The 25977-nt window shown below is 40.8% G+C and overlaps 1 protein-coding gene across 2 annotated transcripts in view; it reads left to right on the forward strand.

Annotated features, from left to right (window-relative positions):
• Positions 1–25977, forward strand: part of FBXO15 (F-box protein 15) — a 77843-nt gene that overhangs the window by 4997 nt on the left and 46869 nt on the right. For both annotated transcript variants that reach the window (XM_011975896.1, XM_011975897.1), the window contains exons 2-8: positions 2864–2974; positions 7273–7377; positions 12402–12644; positions 13440–13649; positions 16957–17083; positions 18530–18612; positions 19594–19736. In XM_011975896.1, coding sequence (XP_011831286.1) covers positions 2864–2974; positions 7273–7377; positions 12402–12644; positions 13440–13649; positions 16957–17083; positions 18530–18612; positions 19594–19736 — 1022 coding nt within the window. The remainder of the gene's footprint in view (positions 1–2863; positions 2975–7272; positions 7378–12401; positions 12645–13439; positions 13650–16956; positions 17084–18529; positions 18613–19593; positions 19737–25977) is intronic.

Here is a 25977-nt window from a genome sequence, read left to right on the forward strand (position 1 = left end):
AGCCAGCATGAATCATCGTCATTTATTTGGTTTTTGCCAATTGCTAGATTAAAATTGATCCATCAGATGGATTTACTTTTCTTTGGTTCTCTTGGAAAGGCCTAGGGTAACAGTTTTTATTTTTCTGGCATTTTATTGAGAAAATACATAATGACAAAAAGCTGTTACTGATTCAATAAGGTATTTATTTAATATCTTAAATAAATTTATATTTGATGAACTGAAGTATATACATATGATTATTCATATGATTAGGGTATGTGTGGACTCAGACTCTAGTACAGCCAAGCCCCACACTCCCATGGGGTTAAGGGTTACAGGTTTGGCGCTCCTGATAGGAATTGTTATTATTTGATGGAGGAATGATAGAAATTCCCTTTATTCAAAGCTTAAGTGTTAGAATCCTCTGTCAATTGTAGATATTTTATCTTTGAATATGTAGCATAAGTCTATGTAGACTTTATAAGAATAATAACCATTTAAAAATGTCATGCTTTTAAATAATTTTAGAATGTATTACAAATTTGTTTACTGTGTTGACTAGTGACAGTAAACCAAGTGTATTATACCTTCTAAAAGTTATCTGTGTCCACCTGGAACCCCAGGATGTGACTTTATTTGGATATAGGATCTCTGCAGGTGTAACTAGTTAAGATGAGGTCACACTGGATGAGGGAGAGTCCTAAGTGCAATATGAATGATATCCTTATAAGAAGAGGCACAGAGACAGATATGCCCAGAGGGAAGATTGCTCTGTGAAGATGGAGGCAGAGATTGGAGTTATGCTGACACAAACTAAGGGATACCAGGGATTTCTGGCAACCACCAGAAAAAGGAATGATCCTCCCTAGAGCCTTCAGAGGGAGTGCGGTCCTGTTGACAACGTGAGTTTTGGACATCTGGCTACTAAGACATGAAACAATACATTTCTGTTGTTCTGAGTCACCCAGTTCGTGAAGGCAGTCTTAGGAAACGAATGCAATTAGAAAATGATATTTTACTTCTGATTACTATTTTAGGACCACATTAATGGAGCCTAAGCTTTTCTCCTGTGGAAATCTGTGTTTAAACAAAATTTCCAACAGAAGTACAAAAATACATAACACAGGCAGAATTATCTGATTAAAGGAAGAGAGGGTATTGCAAAAATTTCCAAATTAGCATTTCTTCCTGTCATTTCTCCCTGTCTTCCTGCCCTGCAGAGCACAGATTGAAAACAATTGGCTAGAAAGTCATATAAGACCAAAAGTACATTAAGCACCTTTTACTGGAGCTGGAATGGAAAGGCATGTGGAGCCAGCATTTTTTTCCTCGGTGCATTTTTACTCTTCCAGGATCTGGAAAAGTTTACCTTATGCAACTTCTTCTTTGTTGAGATGCCAGTGGGGCAGCTGATCACTAGTATTCGTGGAGGGCCTTCCCTGTACCAGCTACTGTGCTTTTTTCTAGAGAGAAAGATCTGCAAAGGGAAGAGGAATTTACTCTGTGGCTGCTCGGAAGCATGTGGGGAATTGTGCCTGTTGAGCAGGGCAGGCAGGTGCCAGTGGGTGCTTTGAGTGCCTCCTGGCGTATGCATATCATGATGCTGTCTTGCGGTAGGCTCCAGGCCGCACTATCACCTGGCCAGCTGAGGCCTGGGCAAGGGCTCCTTTTTCACCACTTGTGTCATCTAATAGGTTGTGCTTAGAGTTGAGGGTCATCCTCTGTGAAGACCAGTTGTGTGTGGATTTCATACTTCAGCTTTCTTCCAAGTTCTTAGGACACCTCTGTTTTGCTCCCAATTGTTGCCCTCCTCTATGAATGTTCTTTCAAATATATCTGGGGAATTAACGTGGTATGAAAAACTGAGGGTGGTTAAACTGTCACTGCAGAAAATATGTATTTGAAGCAATGGTGTTGGTGAACTGAGCGTATGCGTAATGTACCCTCTAGGATTTAGCCACTTCTCAAATAGCACACCTAGAAGGAGGGGCGTCAATAACCAATACCCGTGTGTTTTACATTGCTTAAAGCAGAAGCTTCCAAACCTTTCCTAGAGAAATAGTGTAACCACTCGTGACTCTCCGGGTGTGCTGTTGCCTAGACATGGAGGCTGTGAGCTGCATGATCTTCTGGTGTTTCGGATTCCCTCAAGGTGCTGTTGAGTACTACTGGTTTTGAGGACTGATCTTAATAAAATTTATTTTAGGAACCTCTGAAAAAAACTCGCTGCATAAAAATATTATACGCTATTTCATTGAATCTATAAAACCATTGATTCTAAGATGTACCACTATTTTCTGTACCACTAAAATAAAAAGATGGCCAGTGAGGTTAAAATGTAAAAGTTTGTGGATGAGTATTTGGTAATTTGTCTATGACTGCAAAAACTAGAGTTGGAACCCTCAAAGATCAGAAAAGTTGTAGATTATGTTGACAGTTCTAGTTCACTAATTTCAAGTTTTTTTTTTTTAAAAAAAACCTTTAATGGTTTCTGTTATATCCAAATTGGCCAATCAATACACTAACTTTATCCTTTTTGTTTCCATTAAATGTATCTGATAGCACCTCTTTGATATGTTGAAAGCCTATAATGAGAGCATATATTTCTAAATCTTAGGGTGAAAGCACATCAGAGTAAGTACGGTCTTTGGGTTTCCTTACCAGGACACTAAAGGTTTCACTGTCTCTTCTTTCCTTCTCCCTCCCTTTCTTCCTTACTTACCATCTTTCCTTCCTCCGTTCCTTTTTTTCTTTGCAGAAATGGAGTTTTTCAATGAGTAATCTTTGGAGTTTAGGAATCCTTTGGAATTCTGTAGAAGGGAATAGATAATTCACCTTCTTTGATAATTACATAATTTGAATTTCCCACATTTACTTTCAGAAAGGGGCCAGGGGTCAAGTGCTCTGCAGGCTCTGCTGCCCTGAGGTGCCATGCCAGAGGTGGACGGCGCTGGGAGAGCTCTTGCTCCTGCTGTTCTGGGCTCCTGGATGGGTAAGTAGCAGAAGTAGACTGTCACTTTTGGGGGCCTCTAGGCATGGGGTTATTAGAGAAAGTTATGATGCTGTATATACCAAGTTGCTATTTTGAGCTTGCTAAGAATAGGATTGTGTGGGAAGACAGTACAGCATGGAGCGTTTCATGAGTCATGGGCCTGTCACCACTATCCTTATGAGATGAACTTTATGAAACGAAACTTCAAGAAGTGACAAGTAAATTGAATTTTCCTTTTACTAAAATGTTCTTCAAAAATATTCACTTTTGAGTTGATAAAGACCCTTGAAAAAGGAGAAAGAAGATTAAAGTGTGTTTTCCTGAAAGCTTAAGAGCTCTGTTCATTTCTCAGCTTTCAATATCTGGGAGCCCATTTGCCATGGCAAGATTCTGTACTGTGACCCTCAGCACCAAGATCCACAGAAGCTTTAAAAAATTATTATTTGTAATTGATGCTTAGAAGTCCATAGATTTGTACTGTAGTAACATTTATGGAACACCAATTATATGCTAAGCATCGTGGGGAGCCTGAAAGCTTGAGACGATCACAGAGACATTTTCCACTGCAGGAAGCTAGGCCCACGTAGTCTGCATATTGCAGAACTGTGTGATTCAGATATAAGTTGCCTGATTTCAAGTTCTGGGCTTTTAACACTGTATCATAGCTAGCTCAGCTAACAATGTATGTATTTGTATACAAATTTCAGTGTGTTTTTAAAAAGAAAAAGCAAAAAGGATTTTTAATTCAGGTCATTAATTTCAGCTTAAAACCCTAGCTCTGGGAATAGGCTGTTTTACAGTCATCTGATATGAGAAACGGAGCAAATATTCATTTGGTTAGTCCATCCATTAAATATTTGAGGACCTGCTCTGTAGCAGATACCGTTCTTGGTACTGGGACACAAGTGGTGAGCCCCTCACATGTTCTCACGAAGCTGATGGTTAGTCAGGGAGGCAGATTTAAAATACAGTGAGTTGGGATACCTGTTGTCGAGAAAACAAATGGATCCCCAAATCCAGAATAATGGGGTGGCGTGGTGAGGAAAGACTTATTTGAGGAGGTGCATTTGAGATGAGAACTGAACATTGAGATTCGAGAGCTATGAGAGGAGCTTGCCAGTGAGGGGAGACCACAGGTGTGGTGGGGGCTCCAGATGCTACAGGAGCAGTGTGGGAGTGGGGGAGCCCATCAGGCTTGGCTACCAGGCTCTGGGGAAGAGGGTGGATGTCATGTAATTTCCCAGATTATCTTGTTTACTTATTTACCTCTCTTCTCTAGAAGTAGGGAAGATGCAGAGACAAGTGGCAGATATATTTGGAGGCATAGCTGACATGGTTCGTTTATGAATTAGATGTAGGTGTGAGGGGGAAACAGACAAGTAGGAATCCGAAGCTGTTGGCTGAAGCAGTAGCACAGATTGAGGTGCTGTTAGCTGAGATGGAAGAGAGGTGGGGTCGGGGCAGAAGAGAGGGCCGTGATGGTGACTTTGGACTGGTTACAGCTGAGATGTCTGGGATGCGTTCAAAGGAGGATGCCAGATGGATTATGGATGTGTCAGTCTGGCTCAGGATGAGGCCTGGTGGGGTCAGCAGTCATGGAGCTGGGTGAGGTGCTTAGGGAAAGGGTGGGGAAGGGAAGGCAAAGGTGACTCAGGAGCAAGCTTGGAAGACCCGGTGCAGTGAGAACCAACCAAGCAGGCCAGGGCAGAGCCCTGAGGTCCAAGAAATTGAGGAGAGGCTGTGTGTGAAGCAGAGGAGGAGACAGCCTGAAACACAAGAGCAGTCAGTGACCTGCGGCCTGGGGAGGCAGGGGGACGAGGCAGCAGGGCATGGTGGCCCCTCAGAGCTGTTGCAGGTGAATGCAAGGGAAGGGGCTGGCCACTCGTTTTCATATTTGTGTATGTTCTATTCCACACTGAAATGTAAAAAGCAAAAAAGGGGGCATGGAGGTGGAGGCAACAGGTGTAGACAACTGTTTTGTTTTCTTTTGTTCTTTCCCAGAGCTTGGCAGCGCGAGGGAGCCTAGAAATTAGGTGGTGGCTCCAGAGAGATCAGGGTGGGGAGAAGCAAAGGAAGAGTGTGGTTTCAGGATGAGAGATTTGGGGTGATTCAGAGGCTCATATCAACAGTGTGGAAGAGGGAGGCAGAAACCAGAGACTGAGGTCCTTGTGCAGAAACCGTGAGGACCTAGAGCACAGGTGCTTGGATGCAGGGAAGTGAGCGTTCTCCATCGGAATGGGGAAGACAGTGAGGAAAACAGGAATATTGGGATAGATCCACAATATGAAGCAGGGACAAGGACGTGTTCACATTTGAATTCCCACAGTACTGAAAATGAACATGCACAAATTAACATTCTCAGGGAAGCTCGTTGGTTCAAAGCAGTTTCTTTGTTCTACATTTTGAATGGTCCTGCCTCTCACCTCCCCTTTCCCTTATCTCCCTATCATCCTCTCTCCTTACCCCATACAAAGTGAAATAACTAGAATCCAACAGAAAGTAATCCAATATGGGTATAAACATTGATTGTACCAGGTTAGAGGAAATTGTTTGAACAATAATTAAGAAGGTATTCTATCTCCACTGTCTTAACTATAAAGTAGAGATTTTCTCCTTTTGCTAGGACACAGAGAAACCCCCTTTTCATTAGGTTAGTCCAGTGGGGAGGAAGGTGAAAACCTGCTGAATGCCTGTCTTGAGTGGGATTTTATTCCAGTTAAATAATTCTGGTAGTTGCTGGATACTTTTCTGAAATGTCGTTAAGCCCAACTCTGTTTTTTTTTTTTTTTTTTAATTGTACTGATTTAAAAAATAATAGATAGGAAGTTTTGGGAAGTAGTTAAATCAAAATATGAAAATTATATGCAATGAATAATCCAAATGGTCACAAAAATGTTTTCTTGCAACTTTGCTGTCTCTAGCATTAGAGACTTTTTCTCATTGAAAGTATCTAATTTATTGACTCTGAATGGGAGGGGTTTGATTTGGGGGACTGATCTAAGTAATGCTTAAGCAAAGCTTTTTGTTTAAAGTCTCAGAACGTCTCTGGTTAACTGTAGCTGGGGCTTTGAGCAGTGGGGACATTTACATGGTGATACATATCCAACAGGCATGGCGTTAACTGTCTTTTTTCTGAGAATCTGCTTTATTCCTTCTCAGTATTATCAGGATTATGGGACTGATAACCTGTAACCTGATTTTCTTGAAAAAGAAACAAATTTAAAATCATAACAATCACAAGTAGACAGTATGGGCAAGCCCTTTTAAATTGGACAAAAGATTTCTCCCCTTACTCCTTTATCCCTAGAACTGCCCGCCACCAACCCTTGATACAATCTGTGGTAGCTCTCTTGCTCTTGTCACCTGCCCTTTTGCTGAAGATTCATAGAGGCACACTCCTGACTTCTTGACACTAGTGATACTTTCTAGTCACTTTCAGATTATTACTGTGTTTTATAGAATTTTGAGGTCATAGAAATAGGTGGAGTATAGAGACTACATCTCAATATCATATTTAGGCACACAAATAAAACAGACACTTCAGAAAAAATTTATGGCCCTTGGTGTTTCCTTGAAGCCCCAGAGGAAGCAGTCAAAAGCCCAAGGGTGCTCAGAAGGCGACGCCTGGGATTGGTGTGGGCGAGGTCGGAATAAGCTGGTATTTCCCATTATACTTACTTTTCTGGGGAAAGGGATTCTGTGTTTTTCTTATTAATACCTACGAATATGTTCTCTGATTCTCTTTATCTCACTAAAGAAACATACGTAGTTTAGTCCAGGTTTGGTGGTAACATGGTGAAACAAAAAATACAAAAAATTAGCCAGGCGTGGCAGCATGTGCCTGTAGTCCCAGCTGCTGGGGAGGCTGAGGTGGGAGAATGGCTGGAGCCCAGGAATTCAGGACTGCAGTGAGCCCTGATCATGCCACTGCGTTCTAGCCTGAGTAACAGAGCAAGACTCTATCTCTACAAAAATAATAATAAAAAAATACATAGTTTCATGGCGGACCCTGAAATTCTGCCTGTTGATTCACAGTGTGTGAACATGATTAAAATGCGAGGAAGTTAGCTCTTCCAACCCTTGACTCTATTTATGGTTTATGTCATGAGAATTAGAATAACCAGAACATTTCAATAAAGAAAATAATTGAAGATGAGGGTACCGTTTGCCTTTTGTACAGGAGGAGTCTGTCTATGGCCTTCTATTTACAGATGAGCAGCCAGTTGTTTTCTGGGTAATCTGTAGATTAAGCCCTGGTCCACTCTGGTGATTTGTTTTTCCTTTTTCTGTTTTTGCAGAATGCCTTCAGAAATCTTGCTGAAGATATTTTCCTACTTGGATGCTGTGAGCCTGCTGTGTGCTGGATGTGTGAGCAGGCGCTTTTACCATCTAGCCAATGACAAGTAAGCAGAAATCCAAGTCTCTGTTATGTTTTGATGACAGTTTGATGGAAGTCAGGAAGATTAGTAACTTTTTAACCATTTTTAAGAATTTAAGAGAATTCAGGAGTATTTTTGCACACGTGGAAATGTCAAATGCTTTAACTATGAAATTTTCAAATATTTGCATTTATATGCTTAAAATGAATATACTTTGCATGGAAAAAAATCAAACTTGTTATTGCTGTAGCTGTTAGAGAATGCAGCTTCAGGTCTGTTGTCAGGAGGTCTTGGCTGTATTCCCCCCAGAATCAGACCTAATCACAGAGTCTCGGGCAGCACTGCAGGGACCTGCTGGCTTTGATCCTGGCGCTTCGTTTGCAGAGCAGAATGAGTGCTCTCTGCTGATGGCCAAGCAGATTCTAAAGAAAGAGAAGGAAGAGGCTAAGTTAGGTGTACTTAGCTTCTCCTCCCAAACATGCCAATCAAGTTAACTTACTCTGTGGGGAGAGCAAAGTGGACAGAGAGCGGCCAAGACTGTCCTTTCCTGGAGGCTGTACCCTTGGAAGCAGGGAGCCAAAAGTGAGGGGTTCACCTGTGGTCATCTGGGCTTGCAGGGGGCAGATCTAGGAAGGAAGGGGAGAAGCCTCTGCTTCTGTTTGTCACTGTAATCTTAGCCTGCATCTCAGAATTATATCTTGGAGGGAGAGATGGTGAAATCTGGCTTTTTAGGCCCCTCTCTCATTCAGCATCAAAAGATCAGACAAATATTGTTCCTACATAGAACCTACATGTCAGCTGGGGAAATCAGCAAGATGAGAGGGAATGCAGGTTTTAACTGGTGGTTTTGTTTACTAGGTAAGGAGATGGAGAATGGCAGAAGGAGGGCTGTCATATTGGTTAACCCTGGAACATGGTGGACAAGAATGTCATTTGGTGCAGTGGTTCTCAAATGCCGTCCAGAGAAGACTACATATGAACCACCTGGGAAAGTTTAAAAAATTTCCATCCCTAGTCGGCATTTCTAGAGATTATAATTTAGTGCTTTGAAATCTGTATTTAAAAAATTCTCTGGTTGGGTGCGGTGGCTCACGCCTATAATCCCAACACCTTGGGAGGCCAAGGCGAGTGGATCATGAGGTCAGGAGATAGAGACCATCCTGGCTAGCATGGTGAAACCCCGTCTCTACTAAAAATACAAAAAATTAGCCGGGCATGGTGGTGGGCGCCTGTAGTCCCAGCTACTCGGGACTTGGGAGGCTGAGGCAAGAGAATGGTGTGAACCCAGGAGGCGGAGCTTGCAGTGAGCCGAGATCCCGCCGCTGCATTCCAGCCTGAGCAACAGAGCAAGACTCCGTCTCAAAATAAATAAATAAATAAATAAAAAATTCTCCAGGTCATACTAATGAATAGTCAAGTTCTGAAATGACTAATCTAGTCCATCTTTGATGTTAGGTGTATGCCACTTAAGTGAGGAACTCAGAGTAAGTCCTCAGATCTCATTAAAGCTGTCCTCAACCACTGTCATACTCTGAAGAGGACATACACTGTTCCCTAGTTGGAAAGGTGATTTTTCTTTTAATTTAAAGAGATGTTTCCTGTATGGAAGAATGTACGTCTGTGTATGTCAATACATGTGCACACACACACACACACACGTACGTATCAAAGAATGAACTAATAATGTTCTTCACAGTAGTTACACAATGAATTAGAGCATTTTCTACATTTCCCTTACTTAAGGATTGTTGTAGTTTACGTAGTTGAGATTTATTTGTTTTACCAAGCCTCATGTGGAAATTTGATCCCCAGTGTTGGAACTGGGGCCTAATGGGAGCCGTTTGGGTCATGGGAGCAGATCCCTCCTGAATGGCTTGGTGCCTTCCTTGTAGTTCTTGCTCTAGAGCTGGTTGTTTAAAAGAGCCTGGCAGACCTCCCTTCCTTCTCTCTTGCTCACTCACTCTATTTCTCTCTCTCTCTGCCATGTGATCTCTGCACAGTTGGCTTGCCTTGGTTTTCTGCCATGTGTAGAGTCTTCCTGAGGCTTCACCAGAGGCAGATGCTGGTGTCGTGCTTCTTGTACAGCCTGCAGAACTATGGGCCAAATAAACCTCTTTGCTTTACAGATTACCCAGCCTCAAGTATTCCTTTGTAGCAACACAAAGAGACTAAGACAATGATCTAATAAGAGATGAAGGTGGTCACTAAAAGAAAGCACAGCAAGGCATTTTTCAAGGAAGGAGTCAACCAAATGTCTAAAACTGTAGCATTCTGGGGGGTTCCCACTTTATTTAACGGTAGAATTCAGACTCTTCAGATAAGCTAATAAATTGTATGTTTCTTTACTGTCTCCGCTCTTCACTTCACCTGCATGGTGAAGAAACCAGGCCTGGAATCAGATTTGGAGCACAGCTGTAGTGATGTTTTTTGCATACTTTTAGTATTACTCGTGTGCCCTCCTCACTTTCTTGGAAGTTGCCGTTTGGAAATATGAGCTTCTGATGAAATTGTACTCACATTTCTTTTCTTTTTTCAAAGGACATATTTAATTGTGCTAAGTTGAGTTGCACTTTTTAGGTCCTGCTAAAGGACCTAAAGAGGCATAGTCTGACTCTTAAAGTCAACGTCTGATCATGAAGTCAGACTACAGAAAAGGATGTGTGATAATTGAACAAGTAATCAATACGTGTTTTTGAGAAGTTTACAGTGTATTCTAAACGTTGCTTCTGAAGAGAGGGCAAGCACACATAGTGTAGCAAGTTACGCTCTGATGACTTGTGGGCAGACATGCTTGAAGGGCAGGAGGCTCCCCGGTGCCCCATCCCGGGGGGGCTACTCTCTTCTGCATGAGCGCTAGTCTCTGCATGGGAATAACAAGGATGTGTGGATGAGGTGGCATCTGGTTTATCACAAGGGGGTTTTATTTGCCATGTACTCTGGCAAACACTATTTATCTGAACATTAAATTGGCCCCATTTTCTAAACAACTTGGTTGAGTTTCCCTGAGCCTGTTGGTAGTTATATTGTATAAATATGCTCTTGTCCTTGAATCTGACTAGGCCTTCTAACAGGATGGAGCATTTGGGGATCAAGAAGTAAATATGTTTGGGTTTTTGAGACTGTAAAAGGCATCTGAACCTTAACATTTGTGTATTATAAAAAATCAAGGGGAACCATCTGCAATATAAAATGTTTTTACTTAGGTTCATTTACAGTAAGTAATATATGATCGTGTGTGAACATAGTTCATCATAGGAATGTTAGGTGTGGTTATTGTTACTAGCTTCATGTGGAGTTTATGCTGTGATTCCCATCTCTGCAACAGTGTTTGTTTTTGCAGTTGGTAAGTGCTAACACATGTAAAAATAGTATCAGAGGTTGTTTAGATAGTGCTGATGTGAGGAATTCAAGGCTCCATAAAGGTCCTGCTAAAGGAATACTTACATAGAGTGAAATGCTGAGTAAAATAAATGTGAAGAAAACACAAGCAAGCTTTTATGCAAAGGAAGTTTTAAAAGTGTCTATTCAAAGGATTTTGGTGAAACGGTTTCAGCTTTACTTAAATGTACTCAACTCATCATCACATTGCATCTATCCGCTTACATAGGAAAGTCTAGAAATTTCTGAATTGAAAACACTGACACTTTAATATAAAAGCTGGGCATGAAGTGATTTTTCGGATTTTTCAGAGAGAGAAATGACTTGAGAAACCCACACTAGGAAGAGAATTCAACCAGGGTCTGACTGTGTGTGAGCTTGCATTTGTTGGGAAGTCCATGTAACGTCTGAGTCAAGCAGGTGGCTTTCTGAAGTCATGTGTTTGAGAAATGGTGCTTTTCTGCTGCAGTTAAGGCAATAGTTCTGCCTCCCCAGAGCACCCAGGCTTATCCCCAGGGGTCCTGCTGCAGTTCAGGACCACCGCTCTGTGGGAGAATCGCTTTCTCCCTGCAGCCTCCAGGCCGTTGACTGCTTCATCCCATACTGCTCTGAGTAGTAATGTGGAGACATAAATGAGCAGATCATTAATGTTTAAAATGCAAAGTTTGCCTTTCAGGTAAGGAATTGATTTTAATCCCTGACTGAGTTTTCCCTGTGTCTTCCTTCTCTTTCCTGGTGGTGGGGGAGAGTACTGGCTGAGAGGGAGGAGCCCTCAGGCCAGCTCACTGCCACCACTCGTGGGGCTTCTCCCGGCCTCTTAGAAGAGATGAGTGGAAGGAACAGACTTTGAGTCAGAGCTGAGTTTGAATTCCCAGATTGAGGCTTACTGACTCTCTGAATTTGGCGAGCTTATTCAGTTTCTTTGACCCATTTCTTTGTGATTGAAGAGGCAGTGAAACCCAGGTGATAACAGTGTGAGCTATGGTTCAGATCCCAGCTTCACTATACACTTGAGTGCACATACCTGGGCCAGCTCACCTTGCATCTGAGCCTCAGTGACAGCATCTGTGCAGTGGGAACAGGAATACCAGTACCTCCTGGTTTCTTTGTGAGGAATAAATGAGTAATGTATAATACATAAAGTGGTTAAACAATGCTTGACACATAGTAAGTGTTGAAAAAACTTAATGTTAACTATTGTTTAGTTGTTACCATTAAAAATCTTCACTTTTTTTTCTCTTTGTGAAAGCCTATTCCTTGTTGAAAGTTAAAAAATAGCAAAAAGAATGTACAATTCCAATGTTCCCTATTGAAATTTCTTGGTGTGCGTACATACATCCTTTCTGATTTTTTAAAAAGCATGTATATATTTAAAAACAAGAATCATATTACATATACTTTCTGTTACTTTTAAAATACTAGATTTCCTATTCCATTACTGATATAAGAGGCAGTGGTTTTTGGTGGTGTTTTTGGTGGTGTTGAATTTAAAACACTAAATCTGAAACTGCAACTCACTTTAACAGATGAACGTTCAACTGTAAATATTCAGCTTGACTTATTCATGGAATTGGATTATTTGAGAATATTATGCATCTCTAATTTGATATATTATGACTAAGGTAGGTGACAGCGTCTCTTAGTTAACATATTTCCTCTTTTCCCTCCAGTTTTATTTGGATCAGAATCTACTCAACCGCATTTTCACCTACAAGATCAAATTGGAAAGTTAATTCAGTAGAGAAGATAGCTGTGTCTGTGAGCTTTCTGTCAGTTCAGGATAAAGAAGCTGGTTATTGGAAGAAAGAATATATCACAAAACAAATAGCATCTGTAAAAGCCGCACTAGCTGACATTCTCAAACCTGTCAACCCTTACACAGGCCTTCCAGTTAAGACCAAAGAGGCCCTCAGGTACGCAGTGTGTTCCAAAAGAGAATGATGGCATCAGCTCAAAGTATCATGTACATAGGACATATGTGCAATTTAGATTGTGTGGGACCATCTCTAGTATTTTTGTGTGTTTTGTGCATCTATAAAATATGTAGCATTTTCCTATTCCACATAGCCTTCTGCATCGCCAGTTCAACCAATTGCAGATCATAAGTATTGGTAGGGGCGGGGGGAACCTGAAACAATAATATCAGTGTAAAATACAAATAAAACCAGTACATTATACATAGTAACAGTTTGCACAGCATTTACATTGTATTAGGTATTATCAGTAATCTCAACATGATTTAAAGAATACGGGAGGAGGAGCTTAGGTTATATGCAGATACTATGCCATTTATGTAAGGGATTTGAACGTCCACAGATTTTGGTATCACGGGGGTCCTAGAACCAATTTCCTGTGGAGACAGAGGGATAACTAGTAAATAGCTTAAAGTTTTAATGAAAAGCAGAAGTAACCGACTTATCTGCTGTAGTACAGTGAGAATGTTCAAGGTCTCTTTTCCGGGCAGAATCTTTGTCTTATTTATGTATTGCCAGTACCTGGAAGATCATGGATGTTCAGTGGGTGTTAGGTGAGGAGAGAAAGTCTGAAGAGAGTACTATTGTTGAAATGAAAATTGAACTGGGCATGTTCTGAGAATTTTGACTTTGGATTTTGAGAAACTAGATGCTTTAGAGAAGATATGTGAAATTGCCTTTAGCATTTTTTTTTTCCAATGAGGCAAACATTGTTAGTTTTTTTTCTTTCTCCAGAATGTTTGGTTTAGGTTGGGCAATTATACTGAAAGAAAAAAGTGGAAAAGAATATGTCATGGAGCATGTTGATCTTTCCGTAAATGACACATCAGTTACCGTTATATGGTATGGCAAAAACTGGCCGTGCCTAGCGTCATTGTCAACCTTAGATTTATGTGGTGTGACGCCAGTTTTTATGGACTGGTATAAAACTCCCACCAAACATAGGTAAGTACCAATCAGCAGAACTGTTGAGTGAGAGCATCTTATGTGTAAATATTACTTGGCATTACTTTTGTAATTAAAAAATAAGAGCAGTGTTTTTTAATTTTATTACATATTAAATGTACATTCTGCATTACTGTAGAAGAGGAAAATAATGCATTTTGTCACATTTCTGATTAGGTCTAAATTTAAGTTCCTCATATCTTGGTTGTCTTTAATGGTAGAGAATGATATTCTAGTTAACAACATTTCCTGGATGATTGATGGCTAACCTTTGAGGTTTTTCATTTTAACCATCTTAACAGAAAGATATGTGGTATCTTCCTTCTTTAGTAAATGGAATACTAATCGTAGTCTAAATATGAGGAAACCAAGTCATAATGATCAGTTATTTTGTCTGCCTTCTGTTGAACTTACTAGATATGTGATCTTGTGCAAGTAACTTACTCTTTTTATGTCTCCATTCTCTCCTCTCTGAAATAAGATGATCATTATACTGACATAGTATTTAGCATATATGACTGCAGTGAATAAGACTGATCAAAAGATATCACTGTAGAATGTGTAGATCAGCTAAGTGTGCAGCACATGGGTAATGCTTAGTGAGCCCTTTACTATTCTGTTGTCAGGTGGCTTTACACTGAGTCCATATTCACTATGAGGCTGGCATCTGCCTTTGAGCAGCTCTCTCAGGCTCTCTTTTTCATCATTGATTGCTTCCTCCTGAAAGCTGGATTATGGCATGCATAGCATCCTCATCTCTGGAGCAAGCTAGCATAGCTTTATATAAGATATATTGCAAATATAAAGGTAATACCTGCCTTCTTCCACATTGGTTTCCTGCCCTCCCAATTCCTTCACTGTCTCAGTATTCTTTGACTTTTCAGGAATATTTGCCATGTCGTTTTCTTACCATCCTTGCATGCTGCAGTTGCACCCACTGGTTTCTCTCCTGTCTGTCCTTGCTCTGGAGGATGCTGTGATATCTGACATTAGTGCCTGCTGTCTCCATGGAGGGACAGCGTTCTTTCATGGTTTCCCTGGATACAGGCACTTTTTTTTTCTTTTTTTTTTTTTTGCAGCTCTGTAACTGGGGACCCTGTTTTTGGCTCCTCTCCATGGCGCCTGCTCTTTGAGCATTGTTTTAGTGTTTACTAAGCTCTCTTTCCATGCTCTGAATGTAAGACTATTCAGACCTCTTGGTGCTGGCAAATCCAGGTTTTATTGTACTCTAAAAATATTCTTGATATTATGACAAAAAATGAATTATTTTTCCTGAATATATTATGGAGAATACTTTGGAAACAGTTACCTTTTTAAAAAATTGTACTTTTATTTGGATAAATCTTTGAAATTTCTTGTGGTATCATGAAGGAAGTCAGCTTTTTCTAATGTGGTAATTAGACTTTATGCATTTCAAAATTACGTTTGGAGAATAAGTCCACAAACTGTGCTAGTTTTGCTAAACAGTATGTTACTTGGCATGTCATGAAATGTTATTTACAGATATTAGGACAAAATGGCTAACACTAATTCAAATGATCCTGAAGAATTAAGTTAAATGGATAATGTTGAGTTATAAAGCTCAGTTAAAGACAGTATTTCCCTAAAATGGTCATCAAGGTCAAAAGTAATAGATACTGTAGACTGCCAAATGCTAGAGTTCATTGGGAAAATTCATTTGATGTAATTTATTTCCATGGGACTTCAATGGACTTCAGCCAGCCTTTGATAAACTGCGATAAACAAAACTAGAAGTGTTTTTTAGGAATTTGTTTTGATCGGCACTTCTATTGCAAGTTTGTAACTGAATGCTTTCACCATGCAGGAATATAAATCCTTGTGTGCATCTGTGTGACAGCCCAGAAGAGACTCTGGTTTTTATTTGGGTCTGTCTTGTTTCCTCTATGAGAAGTTTTTCAACAACAGTGAAAGCCTTATTGATGTAATTTGGATTCCCCTGTAATTTATACCTTTCTAGTCAGATTCTCAATTTTCTTCCTTGCCAGCATTTTCTGCTCTGCAGCTTGTGCTATCCCACCCTAAATTTGTGAGAACTGCTGGGGAAACGTCAGCCTTAGTTTCTGTGTCTGTGGCTGTGAGGCCAAGCACGTGAGGACTCAGCACATTCTCAGAGTCTATTTAATAAGTACCTCTACAGCCAGATTTTCAGAGAAGAAGGTTTCTTACATCCCCACCCAGCTGCCTCTGTCCACACTAATGATACTAGCAGGGACTGCAATTTATTGAGCACCTGCCCCACGCCCGGTGCTCTCGTCCCCACTGAGCAGGCTGGTGATTTCATGCACGAAGAACCAGCCTGTGATAGTCACAAAGTCACTGTAGGTTGAAGCTAAGGTTTTACCTCAGGTTTCCCTGACTCCATGGTGAGGTTCCTGACCCTGCGTTTATCCTCCTCCAAGTATATTCTGCATATGCTGGGTTTATTTCTAATTTCTACATCACACACGCTCACCGACCATCTCTCCTTACCCAGTTGTGGTTCTCTGCACAAGAAGTTATTTTGAAAAGTTGAACATGGGACTAGGGTCATGTGGTAGCTGCAGATCTGGTTTTGATGCCTCACAGTCCCTTCCACTTTGAAACAGGACTGCAGCTGGTGTCCTTTTTAACTCGCTTATTTAATGTACCTTTGAATACCTATTGCCTGCTGACTGTGCTTGAGGTGCTGGGCACCACCTGTTGAATGAGATGTGACCCCAGCTCCTTAGGGATTTCAGTTTAATGCTGTATTAGTGTCTCCTTTATGAAAACACTGGTGATTTAGTTTCAGTTTATTTCTGATGTGTCAACTTTCACCTTCTCTGAGTTATCCTTGATAATAACTGTAAAAGGCCCATCTGCTTTCCAACCACCTCCTGAGACCACCCATTCTTATGTCACTTGAAATAGTGTATCTTTGCTTCTGTGTCGTTTCACTCACTTGACTAGGAATGCACAGTGAGTGTCTGCTTTAGATTGTATTGTGCTGGGTTTTGAGGGAATAGAACAGGAGACAGTTCTACCACTTCACCACTTTCCTGATACTTCAGCTTCCTCCTGGCTGGGTCATTGAGTTGACAGGAAGAGCAAGATGGAGGGGAAGAAAAACCGATTTGGGTTGGAAATCTGAATGTATCCATTTTGCCTTTTATTCATTTGTGTCCCCACCCTGCCAACGTGCCACTTAGTTTGAGCACATCATTAACATGCTCTTCAAACACATTTGTGATACGCTAAAGAGAACTGGCAGCACTATAGACTGGAAAGCTCACTTCTCTCTCTCCTTTCCTTGGCATAACGTTCAAAGACTCCGATGGCATTCTTTAATTGCAAAGTACAATCTGAGTCATTTGACCGTATCTACCATGATTGGCTGTGACAGACTCATTCGGATCTTCTGCCTGCACCCTGGCCTCCTGGTGGGAGTGTGGAAGGTAAGACTTGAGTGCCTGTATGTACTGTGTCATTTCCCCATCACAATACCACGTTTACTTACCATTGTGTGTGACATCAAATGTAAAATGCTTTAAGTCTTTTCACTAACTGCAATCCGTTTTACATCTCACCAACCTCATTTTTCCAAACTAACCTGGCCCTCTGCTCCACCGAGGCTGTTCTGCTATTCTGGTATCATAGACAACTGTGCTAGCTGTTGTTCTGCTGTTCTGCTGTCATAGACAACTGTGCTAGCTGTTGTTCTGCTGTTCAGCTGTCATAGACAACAACCTCTTCCTGCCTTCATGTTTTCCTTCGTGTTACTCCTTTAATGGCATGTGGCTTTCCCACTTCCAATCAGTCCATGTTCCTTCTCTTCCTTTCATGCTCTTTCTTTGACAACGTCTCCCCTTACTATGTGTTCAGCACGCTCGTCTCCCAAGCACGTTTCTGATCCTGTAGGTGCGGCTTTGAGTGAAATCTGTTCTTCAGGGTCAGGTGTCTAAGATGTTATCCTTTCTCTCTGCATAAGATTTCTTGTTTCCCCACGTCTGGCTGATATTTTAAGATAGTAGTTCACAAATCTGATTCTGCATTGGCATTATGCATTAGTTTACAATGACTAGATGGAATTAAGACCCCAGCTTCAGACAACGCAATCCTCTAGTCCCTTTTCCTTTCCTCAGCCGACTGTGGCCGTCAGTTTTTCTTTCCCTTCTCCCCTTTCTGTGTGAAGGTGGCTTGTGGGTGAGACTGCAGCTTGCCTGCTCTGCATTCTGTGACTTGCATGCATTCAGCTGTGTCGGGTGCAGAGTTGTGAGCACTCTGGTGGCTTCGATTGTCCTCTGCCTGGCTACTGGAGAGTGGCACCTTCAGATTTACCATTTGGGGTCACCTATGCCCATCAGTGTCAGCTGTGAATCTGGGGAGAAATGGAGGTCAGTCCCCAAATAGTCGCATTTTCTGCTATTCAACCTGATGGACAAGTGAAGAAGTTGAATCTAATCATTCCCACCACGTTGGCCAAATCAGGCAGTTACTTGCAAGAGGAATGTTGTGTCAGTGAAGTTCAGTATTTGTGAAATTAATATGGTATCTGTGAAGGTCTTTGAAAAGAGTTTGAAACAGCCTGGAACTAACTGCGTAGTTTCACAACTGTCATATATATCTTTTGATATTTCGCAAGCTCTGGGCTGTGAGTTCTTTTGGTCCTGTGTGCTCTGCATATTTGGGTGAATTGTGGTCCTGCTGTCAATATGAAATGTAAGTCTTATTAGATAGTAATAACATATTAGCAGTAATAATGCATTAGCACTGTGGTGATCTTATGATTGGAAGAAACTGCATCTATCTGCAAGATGAATGTGCTGTGATCTTCACAATGACCTTGTGAAAAATTTAAACATTTTGGTTGAAATATATATTCTTCTTAATTAACTTTTCAGAAGGAGGAAGAACTGGCTTTTGTTATGGCAAATCTTCATTTTCATCACCTTGTGGAGAGAAGCACATTAGGCTCGGCCACTATGTATGTATTTATATGTGGGTGTGTTGAATTTTTGTACAGTAAATATAAAGTATTAGAAGTTGATGCCATCTTAATATCCTGAGAATAGCTGCAGAGATATTCTGTTTTTAATCAGTAAACACAAACCAACAGGCATAATTATTTGGCTGTTGCTAAAATAATTGGATTATTCACAAGTACATATTTGCTGTATTTATTCTGGGTTAAGGAATTTATACCTAGTAGGATGTTATATGGGTAGGACAGCTTCCTTACTTTAAGATGCCACTACTCTCCTTCAAGTTCTTGCTCTCATGTGAATTTTCACATCTCGTGAGGCAAGTAGACTCATGGCCCTTGGGCGGACCCTGGCCTGCGGATGATTCTGTCTGGTGTGGACAGTGTGTGTCTTTCAGTGAACTGTGTCTTTAGGTGGGGCACAGGCTTCCCATTTCACTACAGCTCTCACCCTTTTCCTGTGGACTTAGACTCTTCCTTACTCACTGTTGTTTTTTTTTTATTACCTGAGAAGCTCCTGAATATTTTTGAATTTGTCACCTTATGTAGTCATGTTTTTCTTGTTGAATAAAACTTTGTGTTGGCTTTGGGTCTGCCTGGATGTCTGTCTGTCCTGCAGATCGGTGTTCAGTGCCTTTTCCTGCTGAGCGCTTCTGTCCACTGGACACTGAGAACAACATGGGGGCAGAGTGGCCTTTGTAGAGTGGCCATCCTGGGACCAGCTGCAGAAACACGTGCACCCGTGCTGGGCTGTGGCTGCCTACAGAACTCACATCATTGCCTGTTTTTATAGAAGTTGGTAAAAGGAACATTGAGCAGTCTTTTAAGTTCCTGGTATTGAAGATTATAGGGAATCCTATGGTGTTTCATTTGTAGGAGGTAGTGCTTTCATATGGATGGTAATTTTTTAAAAAGTGTTTTCAAACCAAGAATTTTGTCCCTGGCACTGACAAATTTGCATGTTTCTTTTGTTTTGCTTTTCAGTCCCTATGAACTGCCTCCACATAGCCCGTTTTTGGATGATAGCCCCGAGTATGGACTGCACGGCTACCAGCTCCATGTTGATCTGCACAGCGGTGGAGTTTTCTACCTGTGTGGTACATTTCGCAATCTCTTCACCAAGAAAGGTGACATTAATTGAGTTTTTATTTCATTATGAAATTAAAGGTTGAGATGAGGGAACCAATTTTTATGTCTGAGTTAAGAATTGCCCTCACTGGTCACTTTATAATTTTTGGGCACCAGTGTCCTCCTAGACCCGTGTGTCATCCCAGGGCTTGTGAAAGTCCTCACCGGACCAAGTCTCTTCAGCACTGGCTCTGTCTCCTTCACCACCATCACTCTCAATGCCACCTCCTGGGGGTAGCCCCTACTCATCTTCTCTACCGATGTGTCATTATTTTTCCATGCAGTCTGCTTTCCCCAGACTTCTTCCCTTCTTTCTCAAAGGAATGTGGTCAATTTGCCAGCAGGGCCCGTGCCACTCCAGGATGAGAGTAAAGAGAAACCAGCCTTTCTCCTCTACATACTGCATCGGTGTTTGCCAAGCTTGCCAAAGCCAGGACAGAGGCTGGGCAGACAGAGAAAAGGAGGGGGCTTAGGCCAAGCAGGAAAAAAGTCAGAATGCCCCATTCTGACTTGTCTGATTATTTCCTTTTGGTTGCATTCATCTGTAGCCAAGTTTCTTACATGAAACTTAAGAGTTTCATGTAAGAACTTGGTTAGATTCAAGTTTAACATTTCTGGTAAAAATATTTTAAAAGGGAAGTTATGTACTTCATTTTGCATTATATTGAGAGGTATGTAATGTCAGGTTGTCCCATTATTACTAATGCCAGGTTTTATCAACTGGTTAAGATGGTGACCACTAGATGTCTTCATTATTAAAAGTATTCTTTTCCAGATACCCTGCTCCTCCGAAGTCTTTCTTCTAGTGGACTTGACACCCATTAATGATCTTTGCCTAAATCAAATATTTTGTTTAAAAATGTTGATTTTCTAATTATGTCACTATTTCTATATTTATCCACTGAGCTTTTGTAAATAACTTTCTCTTATCACCTGGGTGAACTTCTAAAAAGGCAGAGCAAATGCTTAATTCTTTCCTTTTAACTGCCAATTTTCAGATGAAGAAATTGATGTTACAGAGCAAAAGGGGCTTGCTGCCCAATGTGCTAGAACCCAATGCTGTGACACCAGGTTTTTGAGAAAAGAAAAGCTTTTTATGGCTGGTCCATTAACAAGGAGACAGGAGTCCAGCTGAAACCTATCTCCTCATGCTGGCTTTAACGCAGGAATTTTTTTAGAAAAGGTTTAGGGAGTGGATTCTGGGATTAGTAGGTGATTCGTGGAAGGAAAGGGGAGGTCCAGAAGGTCCTCAGGCATGGTGCAGTTATCTCTTCATGCCCTCATGGGTCACTTGCAAATTCAGGAGGAGTTAATATGAAACGTGGTGGGAATTCGGGCTGTGATGTCAGAAAGCTCCATCTGTGAAAACTCCAGTTGGCCATATTGGTTCTGACGGATTTCAGCTAGTTTTGTCTTACAAGTGGAGGGAGTTTTAGTATTTCAGTAAGTCGCTTTTTTTTCTTATCTGCTATCTTGCAAACTCAAGCATTTCTGTTAGTCATTAGTTTCTTTAACTCTGTGGAACATGGTTTCATTGACGCAGTAGTCATCTCCTGTGGTGGAAAAAATTTGAGCTCTTCTTCTTTCCTCCTCGGCCCCACCCTTGTTTAGTGTCACTTTGGACTCTGGGATATTTACTTATTCAATAATTTATAGTCAGTTATAGACATTTCTTTTTGAAGTTAAAATTGTCCCCAGCTTTTTGGGTGGGGTCTGCTTCAGGCTGCTCCTGTGTCCTATAGATAACCCATTTGCCTTTGAGTCTTCCTTGCTTTTTGGCTCAGGAAGATTTCTAGGTTTTCTTGTGTTTGTTGGCATTTTTATCAATTGTTCAATTCCATATATTAACCTGAGGTGTATTAACATCTTTGTTGTTGAATTGTTCCATCCAAGAATGTGGAACGTCTTTCAGTTTGTTTAAAAATACTTTTATGTCTTTTAGGAGTGTTGCAGAATTTTCTTCATACTAGTTTTGTACATTTCTTGTTAAGATATTTATGAAGTATTTAATTCTTGTTACTTCTCTTTTGTTTTATCTTCCAGTTGTTTTGTAATTTCTTTGTTAGGTTTTGGTCTCATAGAATGAGTTAGGAAGTATTCTTTCCTCTTGGATTTTTTGGAGGATTTTTGCATAGAATTGGTAGTATTTCTTCCTTGTTTGGTAGAATTCATCTATGAAGTCATCAAAGCCTGGACCTTTCTTTATGAAAAGATGTTTAACTACAGTTTCCTTTTCTTTCAAAGAGATAGAGCTATTTAGGTTATTCATTTCTTCTTGAGTGAGCTTTGGTATTTTTTTGTCTTTTAAGGAATTTGTCCATTTTATCTAAGTTGCTGAATTTATTGGCATAAAGTTCTTCATAATAGTCCCTTATTATCTTTTTCATGTCCATAGAATCTGTAGTGACATGACGTGATTCCTGATATTGGTAATTCGTGTATTCTTTCTTTTTTTCCTGATCAGTGTGATTGGAAGTTTATCAATTTTATTGATCTTCTCAGAGACCTAACTTTTGGTTTTATTGACTTTTTTCCTGTATTCTGTTTTGTATTTCATTGAATTGCATGTTGATTTTTATTCTTTCTACTTTTTTTCTGCTTATGTTTTAATTTGCTCTGTTTTTCATTTCTTGAGGAAGAAGTGGAAATTATTGATTTGGGAACTTTCGTATTATATTAAGATGTTTGATGCTATGAACTTCCACCTAAGTACTGCTTTAGTGGCATCCCACAAATTCTGATATGTTTTATTTCATTTTTATTCACTTTAAAATACTTTCTAATTTCCCTTTTATTTCTTCTTTGATCTATGGGTTAGATAGAAGTGTGTAATCTAGTTTCCAAATATTTGAGGATTTTCTGGAGATCTTTCTGTTACTGAGTTCTAATTTAATTCGATTGTGGTCAGGAAGTATGCTTTGTATTGCTTGAATTTTTTAAAGTGACTGAAATCTCTTGTATGTTCCAGAATATGATCTCTTTTGGTCTATGTTCTGTGTGTACTTGAGAAGAATGTGTTCTGCTATTGTCAAGTCGCGTGTTCTACCATATTAATCAGGTCAGATCGGTTGAGAGAGTTGATTTTTTTTTTTTTTTTTTTTGCCTATCGATTACTGAGAGAGGGGTGTTGAAATCTCCAACTCTAATAGTGAATTGTTTGCTGTTTTATCAGTTTTTGCCATGTGTATTTTGAAGCTCTGTTATATTCATGAACATTGGAGACTATGATATCCCTTTGACTAAGTACACACTGTGTACACTGTTGAGGGTGTCACCAGTGTGCCCCAATGCATGCCAAGGGTACAAACGCTGTGCCTTATATGCCAGTATTAGCTGAGAACTGAGTCCCTGCTCTCCATGTCTGCAACCCTCATAGAGTGTTGAATTGGGCATCTAGCCTGACCTGTGCCACCACTGTGAGCAGCTGTCCTGGGAAATGGGGGAACAAGATGCGATTTCCACAGCGATGAGGTGAGATGGCTGGCTGGTCCCAGCCACAGCTGCTCCTCAGAGCTCTCCTTCCCCTTTAAACCTTGTGAACCATTATGGAGCCCTGTGTGTCCCCACTTTGCCTCCCCTGCCTCAGCCCACACTGCTGCTGTTCCCTCTCTGGCCTTATCCCTTTCTGTCCTCACCACTCTAGCTCTGCTGCAGCTTTAATGAGTTCCTCTCTGTTCCTTGACTGTGTCAGGCCTGCTGTGGCCTCAGATTCTTGGTGTGCCCCTCTCGCCTGCAGTGTTACTGCCCTGGATCTCAGCATGGGTCCCCGGGGTCGTGTTTCTCTGAGCCTGATTCACTGACTGCTTCTCAGTGAGGCTTTACCCACTTTGCTACACCTAGAAGCCCTCAGTTTCCCCATTTCTCACCTGCCCGGCTCAATTTTTCTCCATAGCACTATCTAACACACAGAGTTTACTTATTTAGGTAGTTTGTATGTTTAAGAGAAGTAACTTGAACAAGGCAGTATTTTGGTTTATTTTGTTCAGGACTGTCATGGCACATAGTAGGCATGCACATAAATATCACAGAGAATGGGGGGCTCCCAAAGGCCACGCAGTTGAGGGGCTCTTAGATAGACTCTTCTGGGCCTACTACCTTAAAGCTCTTAGCTCTTTCTGTTTCTTTGGCTAAAGGATTCTCAGCTGCATTGGCCAGGATCTTTTTGGTCAAAGCTCTTGCAGTTCTCTGTTGCCTCTAGAGGAAAAGATGCAGCTTCAGGATGCTGCAGAGCAGAGCTGCAAGCTGGCCCTCCTTGTAGGACCAAAGCAAGGTCAGCGAGGGCCTGAGCCTCTCCACCAGGAGAGAGAAGCCCTGCCTCATCCTGCCTCTCAGGGTCTGGGGAGGCCCCAGGAGGCTGGTGGGGTCTAGTTCCTAGGCTGCTGTGTGGTTCCAGAGCTGCCACTGCTGGTCTTCCTCCACTGTCTTAATTCCTTTTCTTTTACAACCCAGAGGAAGGGCATCAGAATTCCCCTTCTAAAGTACGTGACTGTGTACTTCTCTCTGTAAAGAAAAAGCCTCACAAATTCAAGGTCTGGCAGAATACTTTCTACCTTTGTACCTATGGTAGGTTACTTGGCTAGACAAATAAAAATGAAATTTGTGTTTAGGTACTTAGTGTCTGTATCATCCTCTCATTACAAGGCAAACATCAGGAACTTGTGCTGTTTCTCATCTGAGATGGTTTATAAGACATAGCTTTTGCAGTATACCAACTATTCTATAAAAATTGCTTCCAAGATACTAGTTATATTACTTTCAATTTTTAAAATGTTTATTTTGAAATAATTTTACATTGTACAAATACAGAGAACTCCTGTACAGTCTTTATACAGAATTTACCAAATTACAACATTATTTGCCATTAAAAATCATTTTTTCTTTCTCTTTCTGTCTCTCTCTCCCTTTCTCTGGGTGTGTGTGTATAATGTTAATAGACCCCTTGATGTTTATATGACTTGTGTGTATATACATATATATACACATACACACATATATACACATATATACACATACATATGTATGTATATATTAACACACACATACATACACATACACGTACATACACGCACACAGGTCATAAAATCATCAAGGGGAATATTAGCATTATTAACATTACGAATCTCAAAGTGCTGGGATTACAAGCATGAGCCACCACACCCTGGCCTACCTTTGTGTGGTGTGGTGTGGTGGCTCATGTTTGTAATCCTAGCAATTTGAGAGGCTGAGGCAGGCAGATCACTTGAGCCCAGAAGTTCCAGACCAGCCTGGGCATCATGGTGAAACCCTGTCTCTACAAAAAAATTCAAAAATTAGCTGAGCATGATCACATGCACCTGAAGTCTCAGCTACTTGAGAGGTGAGGGTGGGAGGATCGAGAGTTCCAGGGTGCAGTGAGACATGATTGTGCCCCTACATTCCAGCCTGGGCAACAGAGCAAGACCCTGTCTCAAAAAAAAGAAATATATATGTAGAAGTTGTATGTTAGAATCCATATACATGTAGAATTATCCCATCACTCTATTATTGAGGAGTTAGGCTGGTTAGGTGCTAGGTCTGTCTCAGGGGAATATCTAGAACTGCAGAGAAGAGGACCCGCCATTCATTATTGCATACAAATACAGCATAACATTGATTAATTTTTATATTGCATTCCTCATACCTAAAATATGCCCGTAATAATGATGAATATGATAGTAATAGGGAACATTTATGAGCACTCATTATAGGTTTCTGCTAAATGTTTCGTGTAAAGTATTTCACTTCCTCTTCATAGCAAGCCTGAGCCGTGGGTACTTTTACCTCCCCATGTTATTGATGAGGAGTCAGAAGCTGGTAGTGAGTCAGGTCTCTGTTCTGTAAAGCTAGCAGGTGGCACAGTCTGCACTCAGGTCTGTGCGACTCCAGAGCTGGGTACGTCCTGCTTCCTGCAATATACTTCCTGTATATTTTTGCCTTTTGAATGATGTACTTTTAGAGTATATCTTCTTGTGTGTGTGTGACTGTCAGTGTATTTCCAAAGTTTTGGCATTGTAAGTGTGGTCAGGGTAGGCTGCTGACTTGCTGGAGTAATATTTAAGCCAATTTTGTGTTAACGTGAATAAACCCCTTGATGGTTATATGATTGTTATAACGCATAAGAGGTTAAGTTAAATGAAGGAGAATGGGAAACTGAGATAGCAATAATTAGCCTTTTATGATTTCCCCCCAATAAAAAGATGACAAAGTAGGATTTCCAAGGTG

This window comes from Mandrillus leucophaeus, unplaced genomic scaffold (assembly GCF_000951045.1).
Source record: "Mandrillus leucophaeus isolate KB7577 unplaced genomic scaffold, Mleu.le_1.0 Scaffold16, whole genome shotgun sequence".
NCBI lineage: Eukaryota > Metazoa > Chordata > Mammalia > Primates > Cercopithecidae > Mandrillus > Mandrillus leucophaeus.